This window comes from Sarcophilus harrisii, chromosome 4, assembly GCF_902635505.1.
Source record: "Sarcophilus harrisii chromosome 4, mSarHar1.11, whole genome shotgun sequence".
Taxonomy (NCBI): Eukaryota; Metazoa; Chordata; class Mammalia; order Dasyuromorphia; family Dasyuridae; genus Sarcophilus; species Sarcophilus harrisii.
In genome coordinates, this window is record NC_045429.1 from 99150139 (window position 1) to 99177035 (window position 26897).

A 26897-nucleotide genomic window follows, 5' to 3' on the forward strand; every position below is an offset into this window, starting at 1 on the left:
TTAGAACAAAATAGAAATATCAAATTTTTTATTATCTAAAGTAATCTCGGCCCCATTTACCAGGAGTACTCACAAGTCTACTCTGAATAAAAATTTACCATCATCTTCAAACAGATGGCTGTAGGTCACATATATCTTTACACAGACTTTCTATCCAAACATCTCTGGCTGTAGATGACCTTGATCACTAGATTGGAATGTGCAGGTCATTTGATAGTAGGTGACAACGCTTTATGCCATAAGATTGAGTATCATTCATTATTTTGAATTTCCAACCTAGAATTGTTGATGTTGTTGTTATTGTTTTTCACTGACTTGAATCTTGGGTCAGGCTAAGATAGACAGCAAATTGGAAATTTAACTGTTCCTCTGAGTAGGAAAGATCAATTTGAGTATATACAAAAAAGTACCAAAAATGATGATATCTTTTCTTTGTATGGATCTGAATCCATATGCAAACACCTTTTTTTGTGTGTGTGTGATCGTTCTAGAATCAATGCACTCAGTTGTGATTTCTGTAGGAACTTGATGTTTATCTAACTGATTTGACATTTGTACTTTTTGCACTCTTCCAGAGGAAGATCTGTATGTAAGTGGCTTGTCTAGCAACCTGACAACAAGGAATTTCTCTCACTGGTTTTGTGAGTTATCCAAGTTTGCTACTAGTCTATGTGGCACATGCTCTCATGGTGGCTGACTCTAATTTTGTATTTACTCATCTATCCTATGCACATATTGTTTCCTCCAAGTAGAGTGGAGACAAGAAAGTTTTCTTTTATTTCCTCTCCCCTTTCCTTTCTTCTTTTTTTTCATTCCTTTAATATCCCTATCACAATGCCAGATGTTGAACAATAGCCAGCATGATTAATAAATATTTGATGATTTGAATTGAATCCACATGTTGCTGTACAGGGTACTCCCTCCAGTTATTATCATCTTCTGAGAGGAAGGTCCATACTCACCACTGCAACAGAATCACTCTCTGTATGACCCTAAAGGACTCCAGTTTGGATAACCCAGTGGGTTTGGCAGAGAGAAATTTCTTCTTCCATCTTACAAAGGTGGAGTGACATGACAGATCAGATATATGCAAAAAAGGAAGATTGATTTTGCAGTATATGAAGATGTATTGTAATAATACAGTGAGAGCTTGAATTTTTTTCAGTAAGCAAGAAGCTTGAAAGGTTTTGAAAAGATTGACATGATATATATGTGCAAAAAAAGGTTTATCTGACAACATATGAAGGGAGATATTGCAATAATTCAGAAATTATTAGGTGAAAATCCAGAATCTGTTTTAGGGCAGTAGCAGTAGAAACTGAGAGGGATGACACCTACAAGAGATTTGGGAACGACAGAACCAATAGGACTTGGCCACTGGAGATTAGGAAGAAGGGGAAATAAAACATAATGTCAACATTTCAGATAAGGAATAGTCAGAAACAGGACAATGGTATAGGCTGAGGCAGGGAAAGTAAATAACTTTGGTTTTGTTTTATCTTAAATATCAAATCAGAACCTGCACTTGCTTTTTTCCCAAAGAAAATTAGAACAAAATAGTAATGTGAAATTTTCTATTATCTAAAGTAATCTCACATTACAGATAGTCATTAGCCATTTGTCAGGTCGTCTCGATCTTAAATGACTGAAACATCGATAAATTTCGGGACAAGTTAAGGGTTCACCCACAGGTGAGTGCTGTTCTCAAAGCCAGGAATTCACTCGACTTTGAACGGTTCTGTTTTGGGTTGTCCGGATGCCTCCCAGGACTCCCCACCCAGCATGAAGCAGAGGATGTAGATAGTGCTGGCCTTCAACCCTCTCCAGGTCTCCAGCCTAAAGCTTGGTATCAGTGGCTTAAGTGGTCTAATTTGCAAAGTGGTGATAGTGGGGGGTGGGGGGGGGAAGGGGGGCGCGCAGATGTAGCAAACACAAGTGTATGAATGGGAGAAGGTCCCAAGTGATTTCCACGCTGGGGGGTGGGAGAGTTGGGTCGCTCTCCTGAGGAGATGACGGGCACAAACAGTCGCTCCCCACCACCCTCCCTTCCGAGCTCCCCGCATTGCTAAAACGCAGCAGCATCGCCCTCCGGCCCACTCCGGGGGGAAATGCACAGTGCAACCAACCCTCCAACGTGCCTGGGAGACGCCCCCTCGGCCTGCCGCCCGGTTATTGGCCGCGCGTCGATGTCACTCGACGTCCTAGTTTGCCATCCCTTCCTGGGCAGAGGAAGACGGGCGGGGTAGGTTGTGCGCGCCGCTCTCCAGCTCTGGCAGCTGTGCCTTTGCAGCAGGCTCGGGGAGGGTAGTGAGGGAGAGGGCGGGGGAAGAGGGAAAGGGAGCGGGAGCTGGGCACTCTGCGGGCGAGGCGCTGGCCGCTCCATGCGGGGAGGGACGCAGCCGGGCAGGCCAGGGCTGGGGGGCTGCGGCCGGCGCCGAGGGCAGCCAAGGAGGACCTGCCCGGCTGGCTGCCCCACGCCATGCCCCACCTCGCCCTGGCGAGGCAGCGGGCGGGGAAGGATGCGCCGCCGTCCACTGCAGTTTGCAGCCCAGCTTTCCCTCTTGCAGCCCATACCCTGAAGCAGAAAGTTTGGGGACCGGGGTCTTTCATCCTTCTTCCCCTCCAATGACTTTGCCCAAGGACTTCTGCTGCCCAGTCCTTACCGTGACCTGGCATCTGGTACCCAGATCAGAATGAATTGTTCCAGGCAGTTACCAAGGTTCCCCTACTCTTTCAGCATCCCTTTCTTTTCCCTTTAAATTTCAATTTTTCATCTTTTGGGTTTTTTTTTTTTAAACTCACTGCTCCTTTTCTGGGTGGGAAGGAAAGAGAACATTTCTCCCTTAAGAAGGCAGCGCTGAAAGGGACAGATCCCCAAACCGACCCACATTCACCATGAAGAGGTGCAAGTCTGACGAACTGCAGCAACAGCGGGAGGAGGATGGAGCGGGGCTGGAAGATGCTGCTTGTCACCTGCCGGGCCCGGACTTGAAACCTGGAGAGGTCATGAGTGCAAATCCCGCCGTGGCTCCAGCGGCTCCAGATGTGGGTGTTACCATGGCCCCCAACCCTGGTCCTCGAAGCAAGCCTCCGGATTTAAAGGTGAGCCAAACATCCCCTTCTTGCCCTCAGAGCAACTAGTAATTGGAGCCAAAGGTGCGGAGGAAAGTTGAGGTCAGGAGTCAGAGAGTTTGAGCTTCTGATTTGGAATCATAAATCATTACATATTAAGAGTTGGAAGGGGCTTTTTGGGTCATGTAATACGACTTCATTTTACAGATGAGGAAACTGAGACGTGGAAAAGGAAAATTATTTGCTTAAGGGCCGTACCATACAGCTTAGGCATCAAGCCTCAGCTTTGTTTCCCTGGCTAAATATCAGACATTCTAGTGACTCACCCAGAGAGGAGGATTCCTGACATCATGTGTGAAGTACTTTTAGCTCCTTAGCAGCAAATGATCTGGAGAAATTAAAACTGTTAACAATGTCAAATTATCTCTTTGGGGGCTGAGAGAAGAGGGGAGAGGAAAAGAGATATGATTTGAGAATTGTAATTAATTGTATAATTGTAATAATTGTAAGATCAGCAGTCCATTCTTGAGCTCTTCTTCTTCTTTTTTGAATGACTTTGGGGGGAGGGGGGAAGGAAATCCCTGGAGCTCAGTTTGCCCACCTGTGAAATGGGAAAAAGGGAGATCTTGCCATTAGGTGGAGCCAGAGGCTAAGCTGGTGCTTGGAGATCCCTGGATGGGAATGGGCAACAGACAGGTGGCGCAAGTAATACTCGGGCTGCTTCAGGGACTTGTTTCAAGTTGAACACATGCTGAGTGAGGAGCCCAGAACTAGAACTAAAGGGAAGCTATATATGCAACTAGCAGTCATTAGCTTTAGGCCTGAAGTCCTCAAGACTGGTTCTTCTAGTACTGAGTATTTATAATACTGTGGGTAACAGCGATGATCAGTAATAACGTACCTTTATGAAAGAGTGCCCTCTGCGATTACAGGCACTGTCTTGTTCTCATCTTACTGAGGGATGTTGGGTGCTGGAAGAACTTCAGCATTGTGGAGACTGATGCATCAGGGAGATCGCTTCTCTCACGGGGGTGCAGGGCCTGGGCTAGGAAAGAAGAGAGGAATCAGTTACTTTAAATAAAGCCTGTAACCTATGGCAGCAGCCACTAAGGAGCTCTCCAGCAAAACCCAATGACAGTCCTTATCTTGTGTGAGCCGACTCAAGTCAGGAGTAGAGGTGAGTATGTTTAGAAGTCAGTTATCTTCCCTGTACGTTACCTGTCTGCTTTTCTTTGGGGGGTCAGAACAAAAAGGTACTCCATGTTGAATTAACTACTTAAAAAAGAAAGAAAAACCTGATTGTTGCCAGCAGGAGGAATAGAGGGCAAACTGCAGACAGGACCCCCTTAGGATATGGGGTATGTTTTTTGGAACATGTTTGCTCCATCTTTTATCTTAGTGATCTGAGAACACCTATATCCCAGAGTAGGATGGGTTTTAAATGGGAATGCTAGGATAATGTCACGATCCAAGGGAAGTTAGAACCCTTCTGTATATCCCAGTAACCTTTTGCTCTTTAAATCCTAGTAAATAAACAGCATTCTAAAATGTCATTTTTATTGACAGTATGAGTAAGGTAAATGCCATCTCACAACTCCAGGCTTCCTACTCTTTCTCTGCTGAACCAAAAGAACCTTGCCCACTCTGCTTTCACAGAATTCCTTTCCCCAATGTTTACAGAGAACCCTGTTTCATTGCTGATCGGGAAAAAAGCCTCTTATGCCCCTGAGATAGTTTGGAAATATGCACTGGCCTACGGGCACGTAGTAAAGACTGCTAATTTCTTTCATTTTATTCTGGGGGGTTATCTTCCTGACAAAGAGTGAACTGGTAACAGTGTGTGGGCAGTCTAATATTTTGTACTCATCAACAAGGCAGTCTTATGGCGACTTGTACCTCTTCTATCCACCCACATCTTCTCTAGCTCTCTGGCTATTACTTTGCCATCCTCTCTAGTGGCAGATGCAGCAGCAGCTCTTTTCTTAGTATTAGCTGCAGTACTCCCTAGAACAAGAATTTGTTTTGGGTGTAGAATAGAGATTGGGAAAAGGGGGTGGAAATCACTCAGAAAAAATACTACTGAGGTTGGACCCAGCAGCTCGGATTTGAGCTGTGAACAAGTGAGATAAGACTCAAGCACTGCTTGCCCAGTGGAATCAAGAGAGGCAAGTAGATGATGCCTTTTCCTGTTTATCTCTGACCCTGTCATCATAACATGTTTACAGTTCTGTGCAATGACTGGACTTGGAAGTGGAGCTGCTGATTTCTTACCTAACTCTGTTTTTTATTTACTGTGTGGCATCTTGGGCATGTTACAACTTCCTTGGTCCTTTTGGCCCTGGGAAAAGAGGCGAGGAATCCTGATGAACTAGATTAAAGCATTGGAAGCATCGTGCCCAAATTTGTTTCCCTGAAATAAGGTTGAAGTGGTAAGACAGGGCTGGGAGGTGTTTCAGACCCAATGATGAGAATTTCTTTTTTTATTAATCTTCTCATGTGCCTTTTGTAAATCCAGACCAACAGTTTGAGCTTTCTCCAAACTTTTTTGATGAGCACCTGTGCTTCTACTTCATTTTTCTCCCAGTGACATAGCTCTGAGTTGTGATCAGTTTGCAAATATCTTCCAAAAGATGCTAAAAAGTCATGTCTAAAGCTTTTGTCAGAGGGACGTGGATGATGTTCCACTTGAGTTTTCTCCTAATTCTAAGCTCTACAGACATAGGTGGCCTAGCAGAAGGTTTCTTCAATTAGTGACAGGATAATGAAGCGGAGGGATGCTTTGGACTTAAATTCAGCTTTGGGCTCCTTGATGTGTAATCTAGATTAAATCACTTAATTCCCCTGACTCTCAGTTTCCTTCTCTGTCAAAGGGGAATAGTAAAACCTGCCCTGTATCCTCCTTGTTTTAAGAGTCAAATGTACCCAATGCAGAGTGTTTTTGTTTTTTTTTTGCAAGCCTTAAAACACTCTATAAATGTTAGCTGCTGTTATTTTCTTTTGGTTCTGTTACTTCACATCCCTAAATTTCTCATCTGTTATCATTCAATTCTGATGGGAAAGACTCCAATCTGTGATTGTGGGTGAGGGAAAAAGTCAAGCAACAATTTTTAAAGAGTGCTGATATGAAGTGAAGGGAACAAACATTTATATTTCACAAATCTTACAAATATTATCTTATTTGATCCTCATAACAGACATGAGAAATAGAAATTATAATTATTCCAATTTAAATTTGAGAGAACTGAAGCAAACAGGCTAAATGAATTGTCCAGGATCACATAGCTTGAAAGTGTCTGAGGCCAGATTTGAAAGTAGGACTTAATGATTTTAGGTCCAGTCTCTATTTCCTTTACCATGTGATGATGTAAATGGATACCTCACTAATGTGGAACTTATATGCAAATATTTCAGGGTTTTTTTGCAGTTATTTCATGCTCAGGTTGTCCCAGAATTCTTAGTGCAATTTTAAGCCTAACACTAAACTAACTGGAACTGTATTAAAATGTAATTGGGAAATGTTCCATGAAACATACCTACCCATATATAAAAATATTTGTGTATATGTGTGTATATATTTCTATATACATATGCACATATCTAGATCTATATATAATGTGATATAATGTTAATTTCTGGTTTGGTCCTCATATCTATTTGACATTACTGGTCTAGGACATCACAGGGAGGTTTGGTAGAGCCCAAAGTACACCTGCAAACTCCGGCAGAAAAGAAAGCTTTGTCCCAGTGAGATCAAAGTTTGGCTCTCTTTTTTTTTTTTCTCTATCTCCTCCCCCCGCCCCCATCCTTAGCAGCTTAAGTGATGAGAAACAGAAACAGACTCCGGGGCACATGGGCCTGTTTAAAAATACAGTTGTGATAGACATTTCTGAAGTTTGTGGCATAGTGACTAATGCCACACGGGATGCAGGAGAGAGAGCTTGTTCTTTCCTGAAACATTTTAGAGGTGCTAGGCTAGGGTCCCACAAAGTAAATACCACCTCTAAATCCTCTCCATTTTCCTTGTAACTAAAGGAATTTAGCATTTTCCCCAAAGGGGAGAGAAAGAGAACCAACTGTATTCTGGGCTGTACTATCCAAAAGCCATCCTTCTGGCAGGAATATAGAATGTCTTAAAAGTTTTGATGTGATTTACAATCTTTAATAGCTTAAAAGTTCACTAAGATTTTTGGAACATATGATATTTATGATATCTTTCCCTAAAGAGAAAGAAAGCTTTTTGACATATATTCCTGGTTATGGTTATGGTTATATATCATTTTTTTTAATTACGTGTAAAAAATTTTTTTAGCCTTTGTTTTTTTTAAATTTTGAGTTCCAAATTCTCTCTGTCTCTCCCCTCCCCCCTCCTTGAGAAGACAAACAATTTGATATAGATTATACATGTGCAGTCGTGCAAAACATATTTTATGGATGAATTTAAACTCCAGTCTCAGCCTACCCATTGAGCCTATGTTTCAATATGTTGTCTTTTTTCCCTTCCATCCATATTAATATTGTCTTCATTGGAGTTTTTCCTTGGCTCAGAGTAGAGAACAGAAAACATGATAAGGAGCAGCACATTTCAGGGAATTCCTAATGAGATCTTGTAGGTTCTTTATCCTTGCTTGATCACAAGCCCCGTCCATGTGCCTAAGTATTATAGCACTCGTTACATTGTCTAGTGAAGACATCATTAGAGAACTTTGGGCCTAGGTTATATTTCTAGCTTTGTTCCTAATTTATTTTGTGATTTTGAATATATCTTTTAATCTCTGTGGTTTTCAGTTTCTTCATCTATAAAATGGGAAAGATACTGCTATACAATTCAGATGGTTGGAGTAAAAAACAGAAAGAATGATTTTGGGGTCTCAAGAAAAAAGTTTATGGAAATTTGAGTTTGGGGACTTAATGATCAGAAGACTTCAGAAATGAAACTTTAGCTATTACGTAGTCTAGTTCCTTCAGTCTATAAGTGAGGAAACTGAGGCACAATGATAAAGTGACTTTCCCATTGTCATACCATAATTCTTGAGAAGATCCAGGACTATAAACCAGGTTTCCTGATGATTTCCTTCTTTACTATGCATCAATTCTGTCTCTATTCATTATTCATTATGACAGGTATAAGTAGATAATGCCAAATAAAGTTGTGTGTGTGTGTGTGTGTGTGCGCGCGCACCGGGCTTCTTTGTGGCAACAAAATATGGATCTGTGTGAGATTATGAGTAGAAAAGCATTTTGCAATTGTAAAGTGATGCATTTATTAGCGTCTTCATGTCCTGGAAAAACCTTTGATACTAGTCTTGTTGCAGGACTTAGAACAAACATTTTATTGGTTTTAGTCATTCAGAAACTCAGAGCTCCTGAAGTCAAACAGTCCACCTATCTCAGCTTCCCCAACATCAGGAACTGCTTGAGTTGAGACATTGAGCCCCGAGGAGCAAAGGGCCAGCAGACGGCCTGGAATCTGATAGATCTGATAAGAGATAGGACCCATTAGTATTCAGATAGGGCCTGTGAGGTATTGCTGAATTCCCACCCTGGGCAAGATAGAAAAACTCAGTCTCGAAATCAGAACAAAACAAAAACAAAAACACAAGAGAAAGAGAAAGGGAGAAAATGGGTGAGGGAAAGGAAAGATAGAGGATTGGGGAAGAAAGAGAGAAAGAGGGGGGAGAGAGAGAGGGAGAGAGGCAGAGACAGAGAGACAGAGACAGACAAAGAGAAAAGAGAGGAGAGCCAGAGACAGAAACAGAGAGACAGAGAGAAAGAGAAAGAGAGAGACATACATAAAGAAGAATTATCTTTCTAAAAAAATGGGGGGGGGGGCGGGGCAGTGTTCATTATTCCCAAACAAGTGAATTTTATCATGCTTGGCCAAAATCGTGACTCTGGCATTCTTTTAACAGCCTTGCAAATATCTAGTTGCCAGAGGCTAGTTATATGACAACATTTACGGGCAGTTAGATGGCGCAGCGGATAGAGCCCTAGCCCTGAATCCAGGAGGACCTGAGTTAAAATCCCAGCCCCAGACACTTAACACTTCTTAGTTGTGTGGCCCTGGGCAAAATTTCTTAACCCAATTGCCTCAAAAACTACATTAGTGCTGCCGGAGCCAAGTGGACTTGTAGCTAAGTGAATAGAGTCCTGGAAATCTGGGCTCAGATATTTACTAGCTATGTGACTCTCAGCAAGTCTTTAAGTTTCCGCATCTGCTAAATGAAAAAAATTGATATAAGAATCAAATGAAGTAACATTTGTATAGTGCTTAGCATAATACCAGTCATATATTAGGTATGTTCTTAATTAATCTACCTCTCAATCTAATTCTAATCCTGGAAACTAGATATCTGTAAGATTGCTAAAGAAAATACAGAAATACCATTCTGGCCAAGCACACCTGTTTGCTGCATCCTAAAAATGACTTGTTTTGGACATCCAACTGCCTTTGTTGTCAATTCATGTCCCCTTTTCTGTGCGGTAAAGATTGTCAAAATTATGTATTTCATTCCGTCTAGATCTTCTAGGCAGGCTAGTCAAACAATTCAGTTATCTATTCAATTTAAGGGGACCATTCTTCATTGTGTGCTTACCCTATTCGCAGGAAGACCACAAGGAATATAGTATGTCATAGAAGAGGGCACTGGATCTGGAGTTAAAAGATCTGAGTTTGGGTCACAGTTCTACTATTTAATTGCTGTTTGACCAAGGACAAAATATCTTATCTCTCTTTCAATTTCTTCATCAGTAAAATGGGCAAAGGGATAGGAAGTTGACTTAAATTGCCCCCCTCATGGGGTTATTATGAGGAAAGCATTTTACAAGTTGTCTGTATAAAATATGCTCTATTAGTACTAGCAGCAACAACAAGAATCAGGTTGAATGAGTTAATGTTGGGAAAGCCTATTTAAAATGAAGTGTTCTATGCTAATGTTGTGTGCATTTGGGTTCTGAATTAATTGGTTTGATGGCATGTTGCCTTCCAGTGTGCTCAGTATTTACAGAATTACCATCTCTTAGTTTGTTCCTAATTGCATTTTAACTGTCAGCCCCATTGATGGGAATATCTTTCTTAGTGAGAAATTGAAATAGCCAGTTTGGTCTCAATTTTGGATTGGAATTTAAAAGAAGAATTGGCACAGCAGTTTTTCCGTGGCTTTAGAAGCCAGCTCAGAAACATCTCTATTTTCCTCTCTCCACTTAAGAATGGCATTTCTCCTTTTTAAATCCCTGAAGTTTAAGGAGGAGAATTTTTGGAATACTGCCATTGACCCCATTGGACTAGTTCTTACAGCATCTTAGTGATCCAAGCCCTCACGAGGCTGAAGTTTCTGAAACAAGATTGGTGAATGATGACAGGTGGTTTTTGTTGTTGTCATTTGGGTATTTCATTTAGGAAAAAAATATTTGTAACTTGGCTGGATCAAAACTTTCTTTGGTCATTTGGCTTGAAACAAAACTAAAGAGGAGATGGTGTCCTGTACTCTGGAGAGCAGCGCTGGGTTTAAAGAACATGACCTCCCTCACCTTTTTCCCTTAGCCAGTTTACAAAAACAGTAAACAAGACTTAGCTCTTTCCTCTATGAACTTTCCTTCCAAACCAACTCCATCTCAGTAATTTGCTGCTAGAAGAGAATTGTTACCGAGAAGCACAAGTGACTTCTCAGTCTCCAGGATGAGAAAGGCTGAGTTGGGGCAAGAGAAGAAGGATATCATTTGCTCAATGATGGATTTAGTCGTAGATATAAAAAAGGGCTTTCCTGGCTGAGAGCTATTGAGAACTGGAAGGGGAAGTTAAATAAATGATATCGATTGAAATAGGTAAAAATGCAAATGAATGATATTGTTATAACAAGGTATGACAGAGGAGGAGCATGGTACTCTTTATGTAGTAGGAGCACAGAGAAGGGAAAGCGTAATTTAGGTTGAGATAGTCAAGGAAGGGGGCAACTAGGTGGTGCAGTGGATAGAACACCTGAATAGAGTGTAGAGCCTGGAGTCAGGCAGATCTGAATTCAAAACTATTAAGATACTTAATAGCTATATCACCCTAGATAACCCCTTTTGCCTCAGTTTCCTCATATGTAAAGTGAGTTGGAAAAGGAAATGATAAACCACTCCAGTGTGTTGACCAGAAAACTCCAAATCAAGAAAAGCCAAGAACAATCTGAATGAACAAATCAAAGAAGGCTTCACAGAAGGTGAGATTTGAGTAGGATCTTGAAGTCTGGATTTCAGTCTGACTGATATATACCAATGGCAATTTGGCTCTCGAAACTAGACAATACTTTGGAGACTAACAACTTAAGGGCCATGAACCCGTTTTAAATGTGTGTGTATATATACACATACATACGTACACACACATATATATATACATATCTGTATGTAATTTGAGATTCATGAACTTGTTTTAAATGTGTGTGTATAATATATACCTTGATAACTATATTTCAATATAATTGGCTTTCTTTTTAATCCTCTGCATTTTATACATTTAAGAATATGATTCTGAAAAGGGTCCATAGGCTTTACCAAACTGCCAAAGAAGGATCCATAACATACACACAAAGGTTCAGAAATCCTCATTTAGTTCAGCCCTTTCATTTTACAGATTAGGAAACAGAAAGAGCCACAGTGTTCGAGTCGGATTTTAGTTTTCTGACTTCTAGGCTGTCCAAAATTCTTTCCTTGACAACATCGAGGAGAGCCTTCCTTGAGCTGAGATTTATTTGTTAATATCAACTTGAAAACTGGAACAATAAAGATTCTGGAAACCTTGTATGATGCTATTTCCAGTAGAGACCATGAACAGATCCCAAACTCCTGTGCTGCTTTTCCCTTCCCTTCATTGTCCTCATCATGAGTTCTAAACCTGGGGTAATGGCTCCCCTTACACCTCCTTTGTGGGAAGCTTCTTCAAGTCAAACCCAGGCTTTCTCAATTCACTTTGTACCCTGACAGTGGGTTTTTACGATGAATAACTCTGTTTCCATAGAGACCCTATAAATAGAGGAAAATTTCAATCCTTATTTCTCCAAATGAAGATTCACTGTATAATGTGGGGACTTCGGCTTTATGTGACTCAAGATGACCTAGTCACCCCATCTTACCCCCTCAGGAATGAATGACAAGGTTAAGCCCACTTGGGAGGAAAAGGGTCAGTGATAATGGAGAGGGTAAATGTGCATTAACTAAGAGATTAAAAAAAATTCTTCTAGTTTCTCTTAGAAATATCAAAACCATGGGAACTTTTAGGAATGAGCTGCTGTGTCTGAGTATTTCTGAGGCCAATGGAACAAAAGGCTGAGATTTTTATTTTTGGCATGGGGCAGTCTGTATTCCAAAAGGAAGATAGCCCCCGTGGCTCTGGCTGTAAGTCTCTCTTTCCCAATCCCTCTTTCTCCCAATTGCTAATACTTTCCTACTCTTAGTTTATTTTGTATCTATTTTACATATATATATATATATATATATATATGTATGTATGTATTATGTCTATAGCTGTGTAAAGTCAACATGATGAAATGGGCACAGTTGGAATAAATATTTATTAAGCACCTGCCAAACACCAGGCTTTGCATATAGTGCTTTTTACTAATATTATTTCATTTGATCCTCACAATAATCCTAAGAGGTAAGTGTTATTATTATAGTAGTCATTTCACAAATAGGATAAATGACTTGTACAGGATCACACAGCTGCTAAGTATCTTTGGCCAAATTTGAATTCAGGTCTTTCTGACTCCAGATCTGGTGCTCTATCCATGTTATCAGCTGCCTCAATAGGAAGGCATTGAGATTTGTTATCTGAGGACCTGGTTTCTGACCTTAGTGCTGGCTGTCTAGGTCACTTCAAGCAGAAAAACATTTTTCCACTAAGCTTCTTTTTCTCATCTATAAAGTAAAAGCATGCAATAATTTGTCTTTTAGGTACCTTTGAGTCTAAATTTGTGATGCTATGATATGATATACTGTATCTCCTGGCAAAATATAAGCTTTTTATGGACAGAAATTGATTTTACTTTTGCCTTTTTGTTCCCATCATTGAATTCTGTACTGAGTATACAATAGATTTTTTTCCCCTGAGACAATTGGGGTTAAGTGACTTGTCCAGGGTCACACAGCCAGGAAGTATTAAGTGTCTGAGATTAAATTTGAACTTGGGTCCTCCTGACTTCAGGGCTGGTGCTCTATCTACTGTCTCACCTAGCTGCCCCTTACAACAGATTTTTAATAAATGCATGTTGATTTGGTTAGAAAAACACTTGTATTATAAAAACCTAGAGACCTCAGACTCCTCTTTCAGTGAACTTCAGAAATCATTTGGCCTATCTTACCTTTTCTTATCCCGGGGAGTGATAACTCCAGACAGATAGAAATCTGGGATGAAATAGGTTAAATTTTAGGGGAAGGAAATATTTAGCTTATTTCCTATTATACTATAATAATTCTATATTATATTGTTGTATCCAACAACTTCTTTAGCAGGAAGTTCCACTTTCTTCCTGGTTTCACTTAAAGAAGTAAGCACTTTTCTGTTCTCAGAAGTTCTCAGGGTGTACAGTCTCTATGACCTCCCTGGGCCTGTATTTTCAGGGACCATCTGCTCTACTTCCCCAACATGTGCTGTCACTTGGCCATTTCAAAGTTTGAAGTTGGTTTTTTTTCCACCTGTAAAAGAAGGTTTTTTTTAAGACTTGATGAAAAAGCAAGTGACATTTCTTTTCTGGAGTGTTCTAGTTAGAACAGATGTTGCTTTGTCATGCGTTGGTTGCCGAGTTCCCCAGAACAAGTCACCATGGTTTTTCTTACTTTTAAAACTTGTAGCTGGGTTGAGGTAGATATGTATATGTGCTTTTCTTTAAAAAAAAAAAATACTCTACTTGAATTTGTCCAGTTCTCTAATCTAGTAGGAAGGGCTGCATTCCCTCTTCACTCCCATTCCAACAAACACCAGCATATGACCCCAGCACCAGTAACCATTAGCTCAAGGTAAAGCTACCACCAACAATCAGTTCTTCCAAAAATCAGTTCTGCTGAGGGACCATGTTCTTCTTGTTGTTCAGTCATGTCTGACTCTTTGTGACCCTATTTGGTATTTTCTTGATAAAGACATTAGAGTGTTTTGTTAGTTCTTTCTTCAGCTCATTTTACAAATGAGAGAACTGAGGCAAACTGGGTGATGTGACTTGCACAGAATCACACAGTGAGGGTTCCTGACTATCTAGTGCATTCTATCTATGTACTATGGTGCCCCCCAAGGGCCTAGCTTAGACCAAAGTTAGTTCTTGCTTAAGGCATCTTAACGATTTATTAATGCATTAATCTTTGTCACTTTCTATTTAATCATCTTCCACTCTTTACCCTCAACTTTTCCTTGAAATAAATAGTCAAGTAATATAAATCAGTATATAAATGAATTTGAATATCAGTCATGTTTGAATCCATAACCTCTGTGCTAAAAAAATGAGAGACATGTTTTGCTGTCATCAGCCTTTTGAAGTCACTGCTTTCATGAGACTTCTGGAGTCTTTAGGAGTTTTTCCTTTAGACTATTTATGGTGTTTATCAATAAGTTATTCTTCTGGTTCTGCTTACCTTGCTCCGTGTCAGTTCATATATGTCTTCCCACATGCCTCTGAATTCTCCATAGTCATAATTTTTTACCATACCATAATATTCCATTCAATTCACATGCCATAATCCATTTGGTCATTCTGCAATTGATGGCCTGTTGTTTTGTTTCCAGTCCTTTAGGCTATAAAAAGTGTTACTATAAATATTTTTTCAATATATGAGACTGTTCCTTCTGTTATTAACCTTGTTGGGATATATGACTAAGTAGTGGTTTTTCTGGGTCATAGAACAAGTACATTTCAGTGGCTTTTTTTGGTTTTTTAGTATAAATCCACATTTTTTTCTGAAACAGTTAAACCAATTTTCAACCCCACTAAAAGTGCATGTGGTGCCTATTTTCCTATAGTCCCTCCTTAATATGTTCACCAGGCCTCTATTAAGCACCAGTTATATACAGAATCGATGTTTGAGGTTGGGGTGCAGAGCATTATATAATGATAAACATGACCCTTGATATCAAGGACCTAAGAACCTATTTGGGTAATAAAACATAATAATAACTGAAATTTACATGGCAATATAAAATTTTTCAATCTATATATATATTTTTTTCTCATCTGAGCCCCATATGCATTCTGGGGCTTTAAATATTATTATCCCCATTTTACAGATGAAACTGAGGTCCACAGATGTGGAAAACCTTGGTTACAATTACACAGTTAGTGGATAGAATGCTAGGGCAGGAAGTTAGAATGTGCTAATGTGCTAAGAACCTACTTATCTAGTGAAAAGCAAAGAGGAGTGCTCAGCGTCACACAGATAGGAAGAAATATGGTTTCATTTCAGTATCCCCAGCTCATGATTGCCCTTTGATTTTTCTTACTCATTTCAAGGGGTTTCCACAAACCCCTCAGAGTGTGAGTAGTGGAAGAAGCTTTGGGAGTCTTGCTTGCTAAAATGACTGTAATCCAGAGTACTTAGTATAGGAAAACTTGGATTGAGAGAACCAAGGGGAATGCCTAAGGTTATAGTGTGGGACAGTCAGGACTCCTGTACTCTGACCTTGATTCCAATTCCTGAGACACTATCAAATGACCATTACTATCAATAGTTGGAATAGAATTGTACTTATCTGCTCTTGGTTATATTGTGATCAGTAGAAAAGAAATTAGACTGGGAATTAGATAACCTAGGAGGTGCTATGTGTCTTTGGACAAATTGTTTAATTTATATCTTTTTTTTTTTCCTGCCTGGCAACTAGAGTTAAGTGACTTGCTCAGGGTCATGCAGCTATTAAGTATTACGTGTATGAGGCTGGATTTGAACTCAGGTCCTCCTGATTCCAGGGCTGATGCTCTGTCCACTGCACCAACTGGCTGTCCCCAAGCTGTTAACTTCTCTTTGCCTCAGTTTCCTTATCAACAGAATGAAGAGAATATCTTCTGCATCCTAATCCTTGGGGAGTAAAGGCAGTAATAGGATACATTGCACCACAAACTATCCTTTTTATTATTATTGATATTGTCATTTGGTAGCTATGAATTCTAGACTCCAAAGCATTCTGCAGGTAATGGTGGATAATGTTTTCTACTCTTATCAGAATTGGGAGGAAAAGATTGAGGATTTTCTTGTAAGGAGAGTGTGGACAACATTGATCTGGTAATATCCATCTGAAATGGCTGCCTTTCTTTTTTAGCTGAAGGCTTGTTTCAGAAGAACTATAGTGTTTAAAAAAAAAGAAAAAAAGGTAGTGGCAGGTTTGGAACCTAGAGGTAAGGAGGGAAACCGATGAGAATGGAACAAGGAAGTAACTGCTACAAACTTTAAAAGTTATTTGACTGTCATATAAGCAACAAGTAAAATGCTATAACCAGATACCTTTGGGAATAGGTCCTTTATCACAAAACTTCTTAACTAAATTGTGGTTGTGATCCCCATATGGGTTCTCATAACCAAATGTGGGAGTCGTGAAATTATGATTTTTTAATCAATTAATGATTTGTATACATGCTCAAAATTGCATAAAAATTTCTCAGATGAAATCCTGCTCTTTTAGGGTGAACCCAAAGAAAGAGCTTAATAGAATTATAGACTTAAGAGTTTGAAGAGGTCTTATAGGTCAAAGGTGAATTACAGGATTCTTCTTTGCTCCAGATTGCCCACTTGTATAAAAATCTTTGTAAATATTTGCTTTCCCTCTATAGAATTGTAGAAAATAACAAGTCAAGAGAGTTTAAAAAATCCATCAATAAATACTTATTGAGTGTCTGTGGCACAGTGGAAAGAACCTAGGTCAAGAGCCTAAACTCACATGTGCAAAAATGTTTGTAGCAACCCTTTTTGTAATGTCAAGGAACTGGAAATTGAGTGGATGCCTCTCAGTTGGGAAATGGCTGAATAAGATATGGTATATCAAATATTATTATTCTATAAGAAATATTGAGCAGGATAATTTCAGAAAAGCCTGGAAAGACTTAAATGAACTGGTGCTAGGTGAAATGAGTAGAACCAAGAGAACATTGTACAGCAACAAGACTGTATGATGATCATTTGTGATAGACGATTCATTTTCATCTTTTTTGGTGGTGGTGTTTGCTTGGTTTTTTTTTCCTTCTCATGTTTTTTCCTGTTTTGATCTGATTTTTTGATTAATGAATATTGAAATATCTTTAGAAGAACTGCACATGTTTAACTTCAAGTGGACTGCTTGTTGTCTGGGGGAAGAAAGAAGGTAAAGGGAGGGAGAAAAAGTTGGAACACGAGGTTTTATAAAGATGAATGTTGAAAACTATCTTTGCATGTATTTGGAAAAATAAAAAGCTATCATAAAAAATAAATCTGACCTGAGTCATATTCTACTACTCAGAACACTTGATCACTCTGAGACATTGAGCAATTGTTTATTTTCTTAGAGTCTCAGTTTTCTGATCAATAAAATGTGAATAATAATGCCTAGCCTATATCCTTGAAGTTTTGGCGTAAAGAACTTAAATGCTTTTGAGTTCAGGATCAAATGAGATAATGTGGGTGAAAGTGTTATGCTCTTGCATTAGAGGTTCAAGAGAGAGATGCTAGAGAAAAAGAAAACAGAGATCTTTAGACTTCACAGTCTAGTCTGAGGAAAGTGAGACTCACATATAGGAAAATATTTAGATATTGGAAAAAGCAACATGCAAATTATTAGACCACATAGTAAATGTACAAATATGAGAGGCAGGATGGCTTGATATAATAAGTAGAGAGCTGGTCTCATAGCAGGAAGATCTGACTTCCAATCCTCTTCTCTGATCTATCTATCTATCTATCTATCTATATATACTTGGTTCAGGACCCTGGACAAATTGTCCAAGATTATAAACATCTAATTTGCATTGGGAGAGGAAGTTCCTCATCTGGTATTTCCTATTACAAAGAAATCATGGGTCTCATCCAAAATAGCAACAATAACATCAACAGCTAGTGCGCTGTCCTAGGTAACCTCTTATTGATCCCAAGCTACTTCCAGCAATTCACTGGTGATCTCAGAATGTTTTCAGTAATTCCATATAGTAAGTACTCAGTGATCTTAGACTTCTCATTGGTACAACTCCCCATCTCTTTAGATACCAATTCTACTCCCTTGATATGACATAGCTGCAAACCATGACACATGATTTCTGAAAAAAAAAATGATAGATACTTCAGAAGGATGAAGGAAAGATGATGCTTGGGGATTCTTGGCCAAAATGCCATCCTGAACAGAGATAAGCCAATTAGGTTCTCCTCACTTTCTCCAATAACCTGAAAAACACACCAGGCCAAATAACGATCAAAAAATTCAATGAGAAACTACAATAAGTGACTTCTTCCATCTCAGGATTGCATAAGAGGGCAGCTAGAAGCCACTGGCCCATTGGCTGTAGGAAAGAGGGCCACCAGCTCAGGCAAATCAACTTCTCAGGGCTAGCAGAGGTGAACTACACATGGACCCTAAGAGTCTTTGTGGGTCTTGACAAGAGTGGAGAAAACACCAGGGTGGTGGGAAACTCACAATGGAGTACCTTGTATCAACCAGGGAGGCACAGAGAGTCACATTATCACTCAGGATAGGTAGCCCCAGGGTCAGGGTTTTTGAGATCCTTAACTGACCTGAGATGTCATAAAAGTCTTTATAGATCCAGACCTCTGAACTTCAAAAATCCAAGGATCCCTCAAGGATGTGAGGGGAGATAAGGGATTCAGGACAAAACCAAGCACTGAGACTACCTCACCCACTCAAAACCACAGCATGGAGAGCCTGAACCTGTTACAAAGTCCCAATTCATAAATCAAGGCTGGAGAGATAAAGAAACTCACGAGTACACCAACCACTATGAAGAATGATTATAGATCCAAACATGGCCAGAATCCAATTTATAAGGACAGAGTAATGCCATAGTAACTGCGAGCGGAGGCTCAAAAGAAAAATAGATTTTCTACAAGCATTACATAAATACCTGCAAGAAATTAACTAGAAAGTAGGAGGGAGGGTTCCCATCAGATGAGGAACATGCTGAACAAATTGTGTTATGTGAATGTAATGGAATATTATGATTCCATTATAAGAAATGATGAAAGAGATTATTTCAGAGAATCCTGGAAAGTATGAACTGATGCAGAGTGAGGTGAGCAGAATCAGGAGAGCAATGTATACAATAATAACATAAAGAAAAACAACTCTAAAAGACTTAAGAATTTTGATCAAAGCAATTACCAAATGGAGGGCCTATGATGAAGCAAATTACTGTCCTATTACAAAGCTGATGGGCTTAAGATGCAGAAAGAGACATACATTTTTTGGACCTGGCTACTATGTGGATTTGTTTTGTTTAGTTATTCTTTTCTGTTCAAAGAAGTGGGTTTTTTTCTCTCCTATTTTTAATTGGAGAGGAAGTTGAAAATGGTTCTTTGTCCTTTGTTTTCAAAGAAGTCCATGACATCAGGGAGGTGATGCCATGACATGCATTTGAATTGGGTTTAAATGAAGAGCTGTGCAAAATCATCAGTCTCACTCTCTCCTGCAGAGCCATTTCTAGAGCCATCTCAGTCCAGTGGCCAGATATACATCGAGATGATTGGAAATGGTTCTGGATTCAGTGGAAGATCTTGACCTTATTAAACTAAGGTCTTTAAAAGCTCTCAGTTTGACTGAGGCAAAATTACACACACACACACACACACACACACGGGCAATATTAGAGAGAGAGAGAAAGAGAGAGAGAGAAAGAGAGAGAGAGAGAAGAACCATTGAATTTTTTTTTAAATAATGTGTAGAAGAGAGCAGAATGTAATCCAGAAGGAAGCTCAGATAAGTAGAACAATTTTAAAAGTTATGTGTGAAATTTGTTATATAGTTTTAAAAAGTATAAAATGGAAACTCGTGGTTTTGTATACAATCCTTTTTGTGTGTTGAACTGGAATATGGAATAATATGAAAATATGGAAATACTCATGAAGGGTTAAGTTCAGAATTTAAAATAATGCATGACAGATATAAGCAGGCTATGTCTTACTAGAATGGATGGATTATAGCTAACAAATCACATAATATAGGTAATGAGGGATAACAGCTGGACAACCTGAGTGATACATTGGTACTCTTGAAATTTCAAAAACAAGAGGAAGAGCTCAAACACAATGGGTGAATCTCTATGGAGGTTTGCATAAATGAGAAATGTGGCTATAGTTCTGATCATTATCATTGAAAGTAATAAGCAAACCAGCAGAGTAGTAGCATATAAACTCAGCAGCAACTCACCTTTCTAAAGTACTTGAAGATTTCAAAGTGCAAACTAAGCATGATCTTACTGGATTTCCCATAATAATCCTACAATCCATTTTACAGAAGGCAAGTGAGTCTCACAAGTTAAATAGCATGTGTTAAATAACATGAAAATACATTTCTGAGATGGGCTTTGAATGTAGGTCTTCCTAACTCCAAGATTAAAACTCTATCTACTATATACTAAAGCACAGTAATTCAAAGAATGAATGCTAAGAAGTGAAGAAAGGAATGGAATCAATTGAGAGTATACAAGGCCACTATTGGAGATGACTTACTGTTTCTTATAGCCCAAGCTTGGGTCAAGATATGCTATAGTTCCTTGGCTAAGATCATTCAGAGGGGATAAGAGCACAATCTTCCCCTACTTAGCATTAAATTCTTTTCCAGTTCCTCTTTCTACTAATCATCCCAGACCATGTGGAAATCATACATTAATTCTTGTTTCAGCCTCCAAAACGTATCTTGCACCATACTTTTCTCCCCACTCATATGGTCTTCATTCTAATTCAGGTCTTTACCTCTCCCCTGAGCTACTGGAGTAGCCTCCCAACAGGTTTGTCTGTCTAAAGTCTCCATACTTCAGTCCGTTTTCCACACAGCTGCAAATGTGCTTTTTTTTTTTTTTTTGGAGGCAATTGGGGTTGTGACTTACCAAGTGTCCAACAGTGGGTTTTTTTCTAAGTGGAGATCTAACTGTCACTCCCCTGCTCTCTGAACCACTGTGGCTCCCATATAAGATAAGATAAGATAAAATATAATATGATATAACATAATATGTAATTTTATTTTTTATTATATCCATATAACATATTATGTGGATATAATAAAAGATAAAATTATATAGTGTTATTTATTATTATATTTATATATAATTATATATAATATATTATATACTATATAATATATTATTTTTAAATATAACACAAATCATGTTATACTATGTTATATTATATGTTATCAGATATAAATTCTCTTCAGCACTTAAAAACTCTTTATACCTGGCCCTATATTACTTAGTTTTCTAATCTCTTCATGTATCTTGAAGTCCAAAGCTTCTTAAACTGTGAGTCACAAGCCCATATGGGGAGGAGGGTTCACGAAAACTTTGGCAACAATAAAAGGCTTCTGAATATTCTACTTCTTTCAATATCAAATATTCCACTAAAATAATTTATGTAAAAATAAACAAGCACATTCATCTCATTAGTATGCAAATTTGCTTTAATCTTAAATAAACGGTAAATTATATGTGTACCAAGCAGTCATTTTCAAATAAATTTCTTTATGATTTATTATAAGTAAATGTTTGATTTGTATACCTATTTTATATACCTATATGCTTATATACTTACATACTCAGGGTCATGTAAAAATTTCTTCTACAAAAAGGGGTTGTGAGTGGAAAAAGTTTAAGAAGCTCTGCTATAGCTCAACCAAACTACCCTTCTCTTATCTCTACTTTTGTAGTGGGTATCCCCTGTCAAAATGCATTCCCTCTTCAGTAATGCCTCTAAGAATCTTCAACTTCTTTCCAGGCTTAACTCTTTTTACAGGAAGTTTTTCTATATTACTCCCTTCCCCTCAATACTCCTTACCCAGCTACTGATGACTTTCCTGCAAAATTATCTTGACTCTTAGCTTGTATCTTCCTCTCTATGTATATGTTATTTCCTGTTGCAGAGACTTGTTTGTCTATCCCCAGACCTCAGTACAATGCTTGGCCTCAAATTTTGTGCTTAATAAATATTTACTTGTAGATTTGCTGATTAAGCCCTGAGTCTACATTCTATTCCTTTGAAGGAGGGGATCTTTTTTGGATCCCTTCCTATGCCTTTACTGCCAGAGTCATGCAACTGTAAGATGAAGGATCAACTGAGCTATTGTCTCACTGCATTCTTGGCTTCAAGACAGATTTGTTTCAATGATACCTTTTGTTTAGTATTCCTTCAAATATCATTTTCTGATAAACTCTGCTACCCTGGCCCCAAAACATTCTTTTGGAACAAAAACCATCGACTAAAACTGACTCATATAATGACTGTGTTTGACAATGTATACAATATTTTGTACTTTTAGTTTCTCACCTTCTGCTGAGGAAAAGGGAGTATAATTCATCTGTTTTCTGGGACCAAGATTGTTCATTACATGAAATCTGAAGTCATATATATGACTTTTTAAAAATTTTTATTTTCCCCATATCAAAACAATTTTTGGGTGGATGTTATACATATACATTTGTTTTCTTACATATTTCCATATGAATCATGTTGGGAGAGAAAAATCAGAACAAAAGGGAAAAGCCATGAGAGAAAAAATAGGAGAAAAAGAAAAAAAAAAGTGAACATAGCAGGTATTGATTTATATAGTTCTCTTTGTGGATGTGGATGGCATTTTCTATCCAAAATTTATTGGGATTGTATGGCTGATTTTTTTTACAAGACAGAATTTATATGTCCACATTCATTCAAGATCTAAATATTGTAGCTACTGTGGGTATTGTGAAGATGATTAAGGAATAGTCATTCCTTTTCCAGGAACTTTTAATTAGTAGGCAAGATCAGATGTGTGTAATAAAACTTCTGTTTTAAGGCATAAGGTGATAAGGGCCATAAGATGCTATGGGAGAATAAATTTGAGTTGAAAGAGGCTTTGGAGGTTATTTAGTTTAACTCCCTCATTTATAGAACAGGAACCTGAGACTCAGAAATACTAAGTGGTTTGCCAAAGATCATACAGGTGGCAATGAATGGCAGGACTGGGATTGGAAATAGAATCTTTTAACTCCAAATCTCACATTCTTTCTATTGTGCCACCTAAAAAGTACTTTGTGGGTGCAAAATAGGGAGAGAACAGGTCAAGGAGAGCTAGGAGGCTGATCAGGGAAGTCAGAGAGAAGGGAGAATCTGCTATTTAAAACCAACAGCAAGCATCATATATAATGGGGATAAACTAGAACCATTCCCAAGATCAGGAGTGAAACAAGTTGGCCCACTATCAGCACTGCTATTCAATATTGTATTAGAAATGCTAGCCTTGGCAATAAAAGAAGAAAAAGAGATTAAAGGAGTAGGGAGAATCTGGATCTAACCATGAAGGCTAGATAGAATTTCAGTTTGGTTGTAATGGGGATCCAAGGAACTAAAGGAAGAAGTCATCCAGGCAGAGAAAATATTTTAAGCAAAAGCAGGAAAATGCAGTATATTTGGGGGATGGTATGTAGTCTTACTTGAAGAATATCTAAAGAGGAATAACATGGAAAGCTCATTTGGGGCTAAAGGAAGTCTTTGAATAGAGTATGGACTATGGAGTATCAGTCTTCAGAGTCGTCCCCTTAGAAGACTGTAACAGTTAACAGTTAGTGTGTGTACACACAGATACCCACACCCACACCCACTTTAAAGATATGTACTTAGATACATATTTGCATGTATATGTATATATGTGTATAATGTATCTACAAACGCATATATATGTAGCCATGAAATGAAGAGTCACTGAGCTGTTTTTTGTGTCTTGCTACATTTCTGACTTCAAGACTGATGAATTTTCTTTGTATATATTTTGAAAATAAAAAACTATTTTTAAAAAAGACTGATTAATTTCATTGGTTTTTTTTTGTTTTGTATACCTTCATATATAATTTTCTAACATACATACATATGCATGTGTACATTATACATACATGCATATATGTATATATAGATTTATGTATACATTTATCTATCTGCCTTTAAATGGATGGAGTGAATAGAGGGCCAGGCCTGAAGTCAGGAAGACTCATCTCCCTGAATTAAAATTTGGCCTCATATATATACTTACTATAGTTATATGACCCTGGGCAAGTCATTTGACCCTGTTTGCCTCACTTTCCTCATCTGCAAAAGAAGCTGGAGAAGGAATTGACAAATTACTCCAGTATCTTTGCCAAGATAACCCAAGTGGCTGAAGATGACTGAATAACAACAACAAATGTCTTTAAAGTTTATAGAGTACTTCATGTATATATATTATTTTCCCCCCTTTTACAAATGAGAAAACAGAGGATCAGAATAAGTAAATTATTTGTGCAGTCATATTTATAAAGTGTCTGAACTGAGTTTTGAACCCAGAGTTTTCTAACATTTAAATCCAGCCCTAGCCACTAATCCACAGCAAAAATATGAAGCTTTCCAGGTTGGCACCATTGCCCCAAACATTCAGTTTCCTTAGAATCATACTAAGTGACATGAGAAAAGCAGTCCTGTACCATATTCTGCTCATAAAGTCCCTGTTTTCCAAGTTGGTTGTATGTCTTGCTCACTAGAATTGGCTATGAATGACTTTTGGTTGTTTCCCAAAACCAAAACCATTCTCAAAGAATGACTATCACCACTGAAGATATATTTGGGGGAAAGGGTTAGGGGAGAAGAATCAAATCTCCTCCCCCCTCCCGCCAAATTAAGAAAAGATCATTGAAGTATTTTAAAATGCCTAGAAGAAAACAGAAACACTAGAAATAATCACAGAGAAGCAGAGCAGCTCTGACACTTACATGGTGAATTATAATTATAAAGCAGGATCTTCAAAGTTGAGATTCAAAGTTTCATATATGATCTTCTGTTCAACTGTGGATGTGGAAATACTTATTTAATTTGTTGTTTATTTCATGAATATAAAGAAATAATCCCTCACAAAAGAACAAAAATAATGAAGCATAGTCTCACTAAATTGCTATTATTAATAATAGAGAGAAAGGGGGTAATTTTGTACCCCCCCTTCTTTTGTTTTAATAAGTACAATTTTAAAATCTTTTTAAGGGGTAGGGGTAGGAATATCCTTGCTTTACCTCTTTACTTATTACTTTACTTATATTCTAATTTCTTTGTAAATATGTTGGCTTTTAGCTTCAAATACGTGTTTATAGTCACAGTTAGGCCCCTTCTTTTATATGTATTTTTTCCTTTCTTTTTAATAATAGATTTTTATTTTCAAAATATATGCAAAGATAATTTTCAGTATTCATCCTTGCAAAACCTTGTGTCCCAGGACAGTTAGATGGCACAGAGTATAGAGAACCAGCCCTGAAGTCAGGAAAACCTGAGTTTAAATCTGACCTTAGACACTTAACACATCCTAGCTGTATGACCCTGGGCATGTCACTTAACCCCAATTGCCTCAGCAAAAAACAAAACCAAAAAAATCCTTGTCTTCCAAATTTTTCTTCCTCCCTTGCCCCCACTCCTCCCCTAGACAGTAAGTAATCCAATATATGTTAAACATGTGTAATTCTTCTATACATATTTCCACATTTATTGTGCTGCACAAGAAAAATCAGATAAAAAGGGGGAAAATGAGAAAGAAAAAAAAGCAAGTGAACAGCAAAATACTATGTTGGGATCCACATTCAGTCCCCACAGTCCTCTTTCTGAATGCAAATGGCTCTAAGTCTTTTGGAATTGACTGGAATCACTTGATTGTTGAAAAGTGCTATGTCCATCAGAGCTGATCATCATATAATCTTGTTGCTGTGTACAATATTCTCTTGGTTCTTCTCACTTGGTTTAGCATCAATTCATGTATGTCTCTCTAGGTCTTTCTGAAATCATCCTTCTGAATGTTTCTTATAGAACAATATATTTCATAACATTCATATACCATAAGTTGTTCAGCCCAACTGATTTCCCAACTGATGGGCATCCACTCAGTTTCCAGTTCTTTGCCACTACATAAAAGACTACTACAAACATTTTTGTATGGGTTCTTTACTCTTTTTTTATGATCTCGGTGGGATACAGACTCAGTAGAGACACACTGCTGGATCAAAGGGTATGCACAATTTGATGGCCCTGTGGACCCCTTCTTTTAGAGTTTTGGCAGACATGAACATTGCATTTTGTTAAAGTTGGTTATTTGTGTTTTAATATGGTCACCTTTCTAATGCACATATGAACAATTTTACTAATTGCTTTCCTAATTTATAAACAGCTTTGTATCCTTGGTGTAAAAACAATCTGAATTAGTAGGGAAGGGGAAGATGGTCCTAGATTTGAACACAGAAGACTTGGTTTTGAACCTTAATTCTTTTTTTTCCTTTGTTAAAGCTTTTTATTTTACCAAATACATACAAAGATAGTTTTCAACAGTCACCTTTGCAAAAACTTATGTTCCAACTTTTTCTCTCTTCTCCACCCACCCACTCCCAAAGACAGAGAACAATCCAATATAGGTTAAACATGTGCAATTCTAAACATATTTTCATATTTGTCATGCTGCACAAGAAAAATCAGATCAAAAGATGAAAGAAAAAAAAAACACAAGAAAAAAGCAAACAAACAATAACCCCAACAACAAAAAATAAGGTGAAGATACTATCCTTTGAGCCACATTCAATCTTCATAATTATCTCTCTGAATGCATATAGTTCTTTCCCTCACAAGTCAATTGGAATTGCCTTGAATAATCT

General features: G+C 38.2%; 1 protein-coding gene across 2 annotated transcripts in view; it reads left to right on the top strand.

Annotated features, from left to right (window-relative positions):
* The first annotated feature begins 2895 nt into the window (after positions 1 to 2895).
* TMCC2 (transmembrane and coiled-coil domain family 2) overlaps positions 2896 to 26897 on the top strand; it is a 67482-nt gene continuing 43480 nt past the window's right edge. Inside the window, exon 1 of one of the 2 annotated variants that reach the window (XM_003767614.4) lies at positions 2896 to 3102. In XM_003767614.4, coding sequence (XP_003767662.1) covers positions 2896 to 3102 — 207 coding nt within the window. Of the gene's footprint in view, positions 3103 to 3999; positions 4250 to 26897 lie in introns of those variants that run through there. The other variant, XM_031937226.1, reaches the window with a different exon arrangement.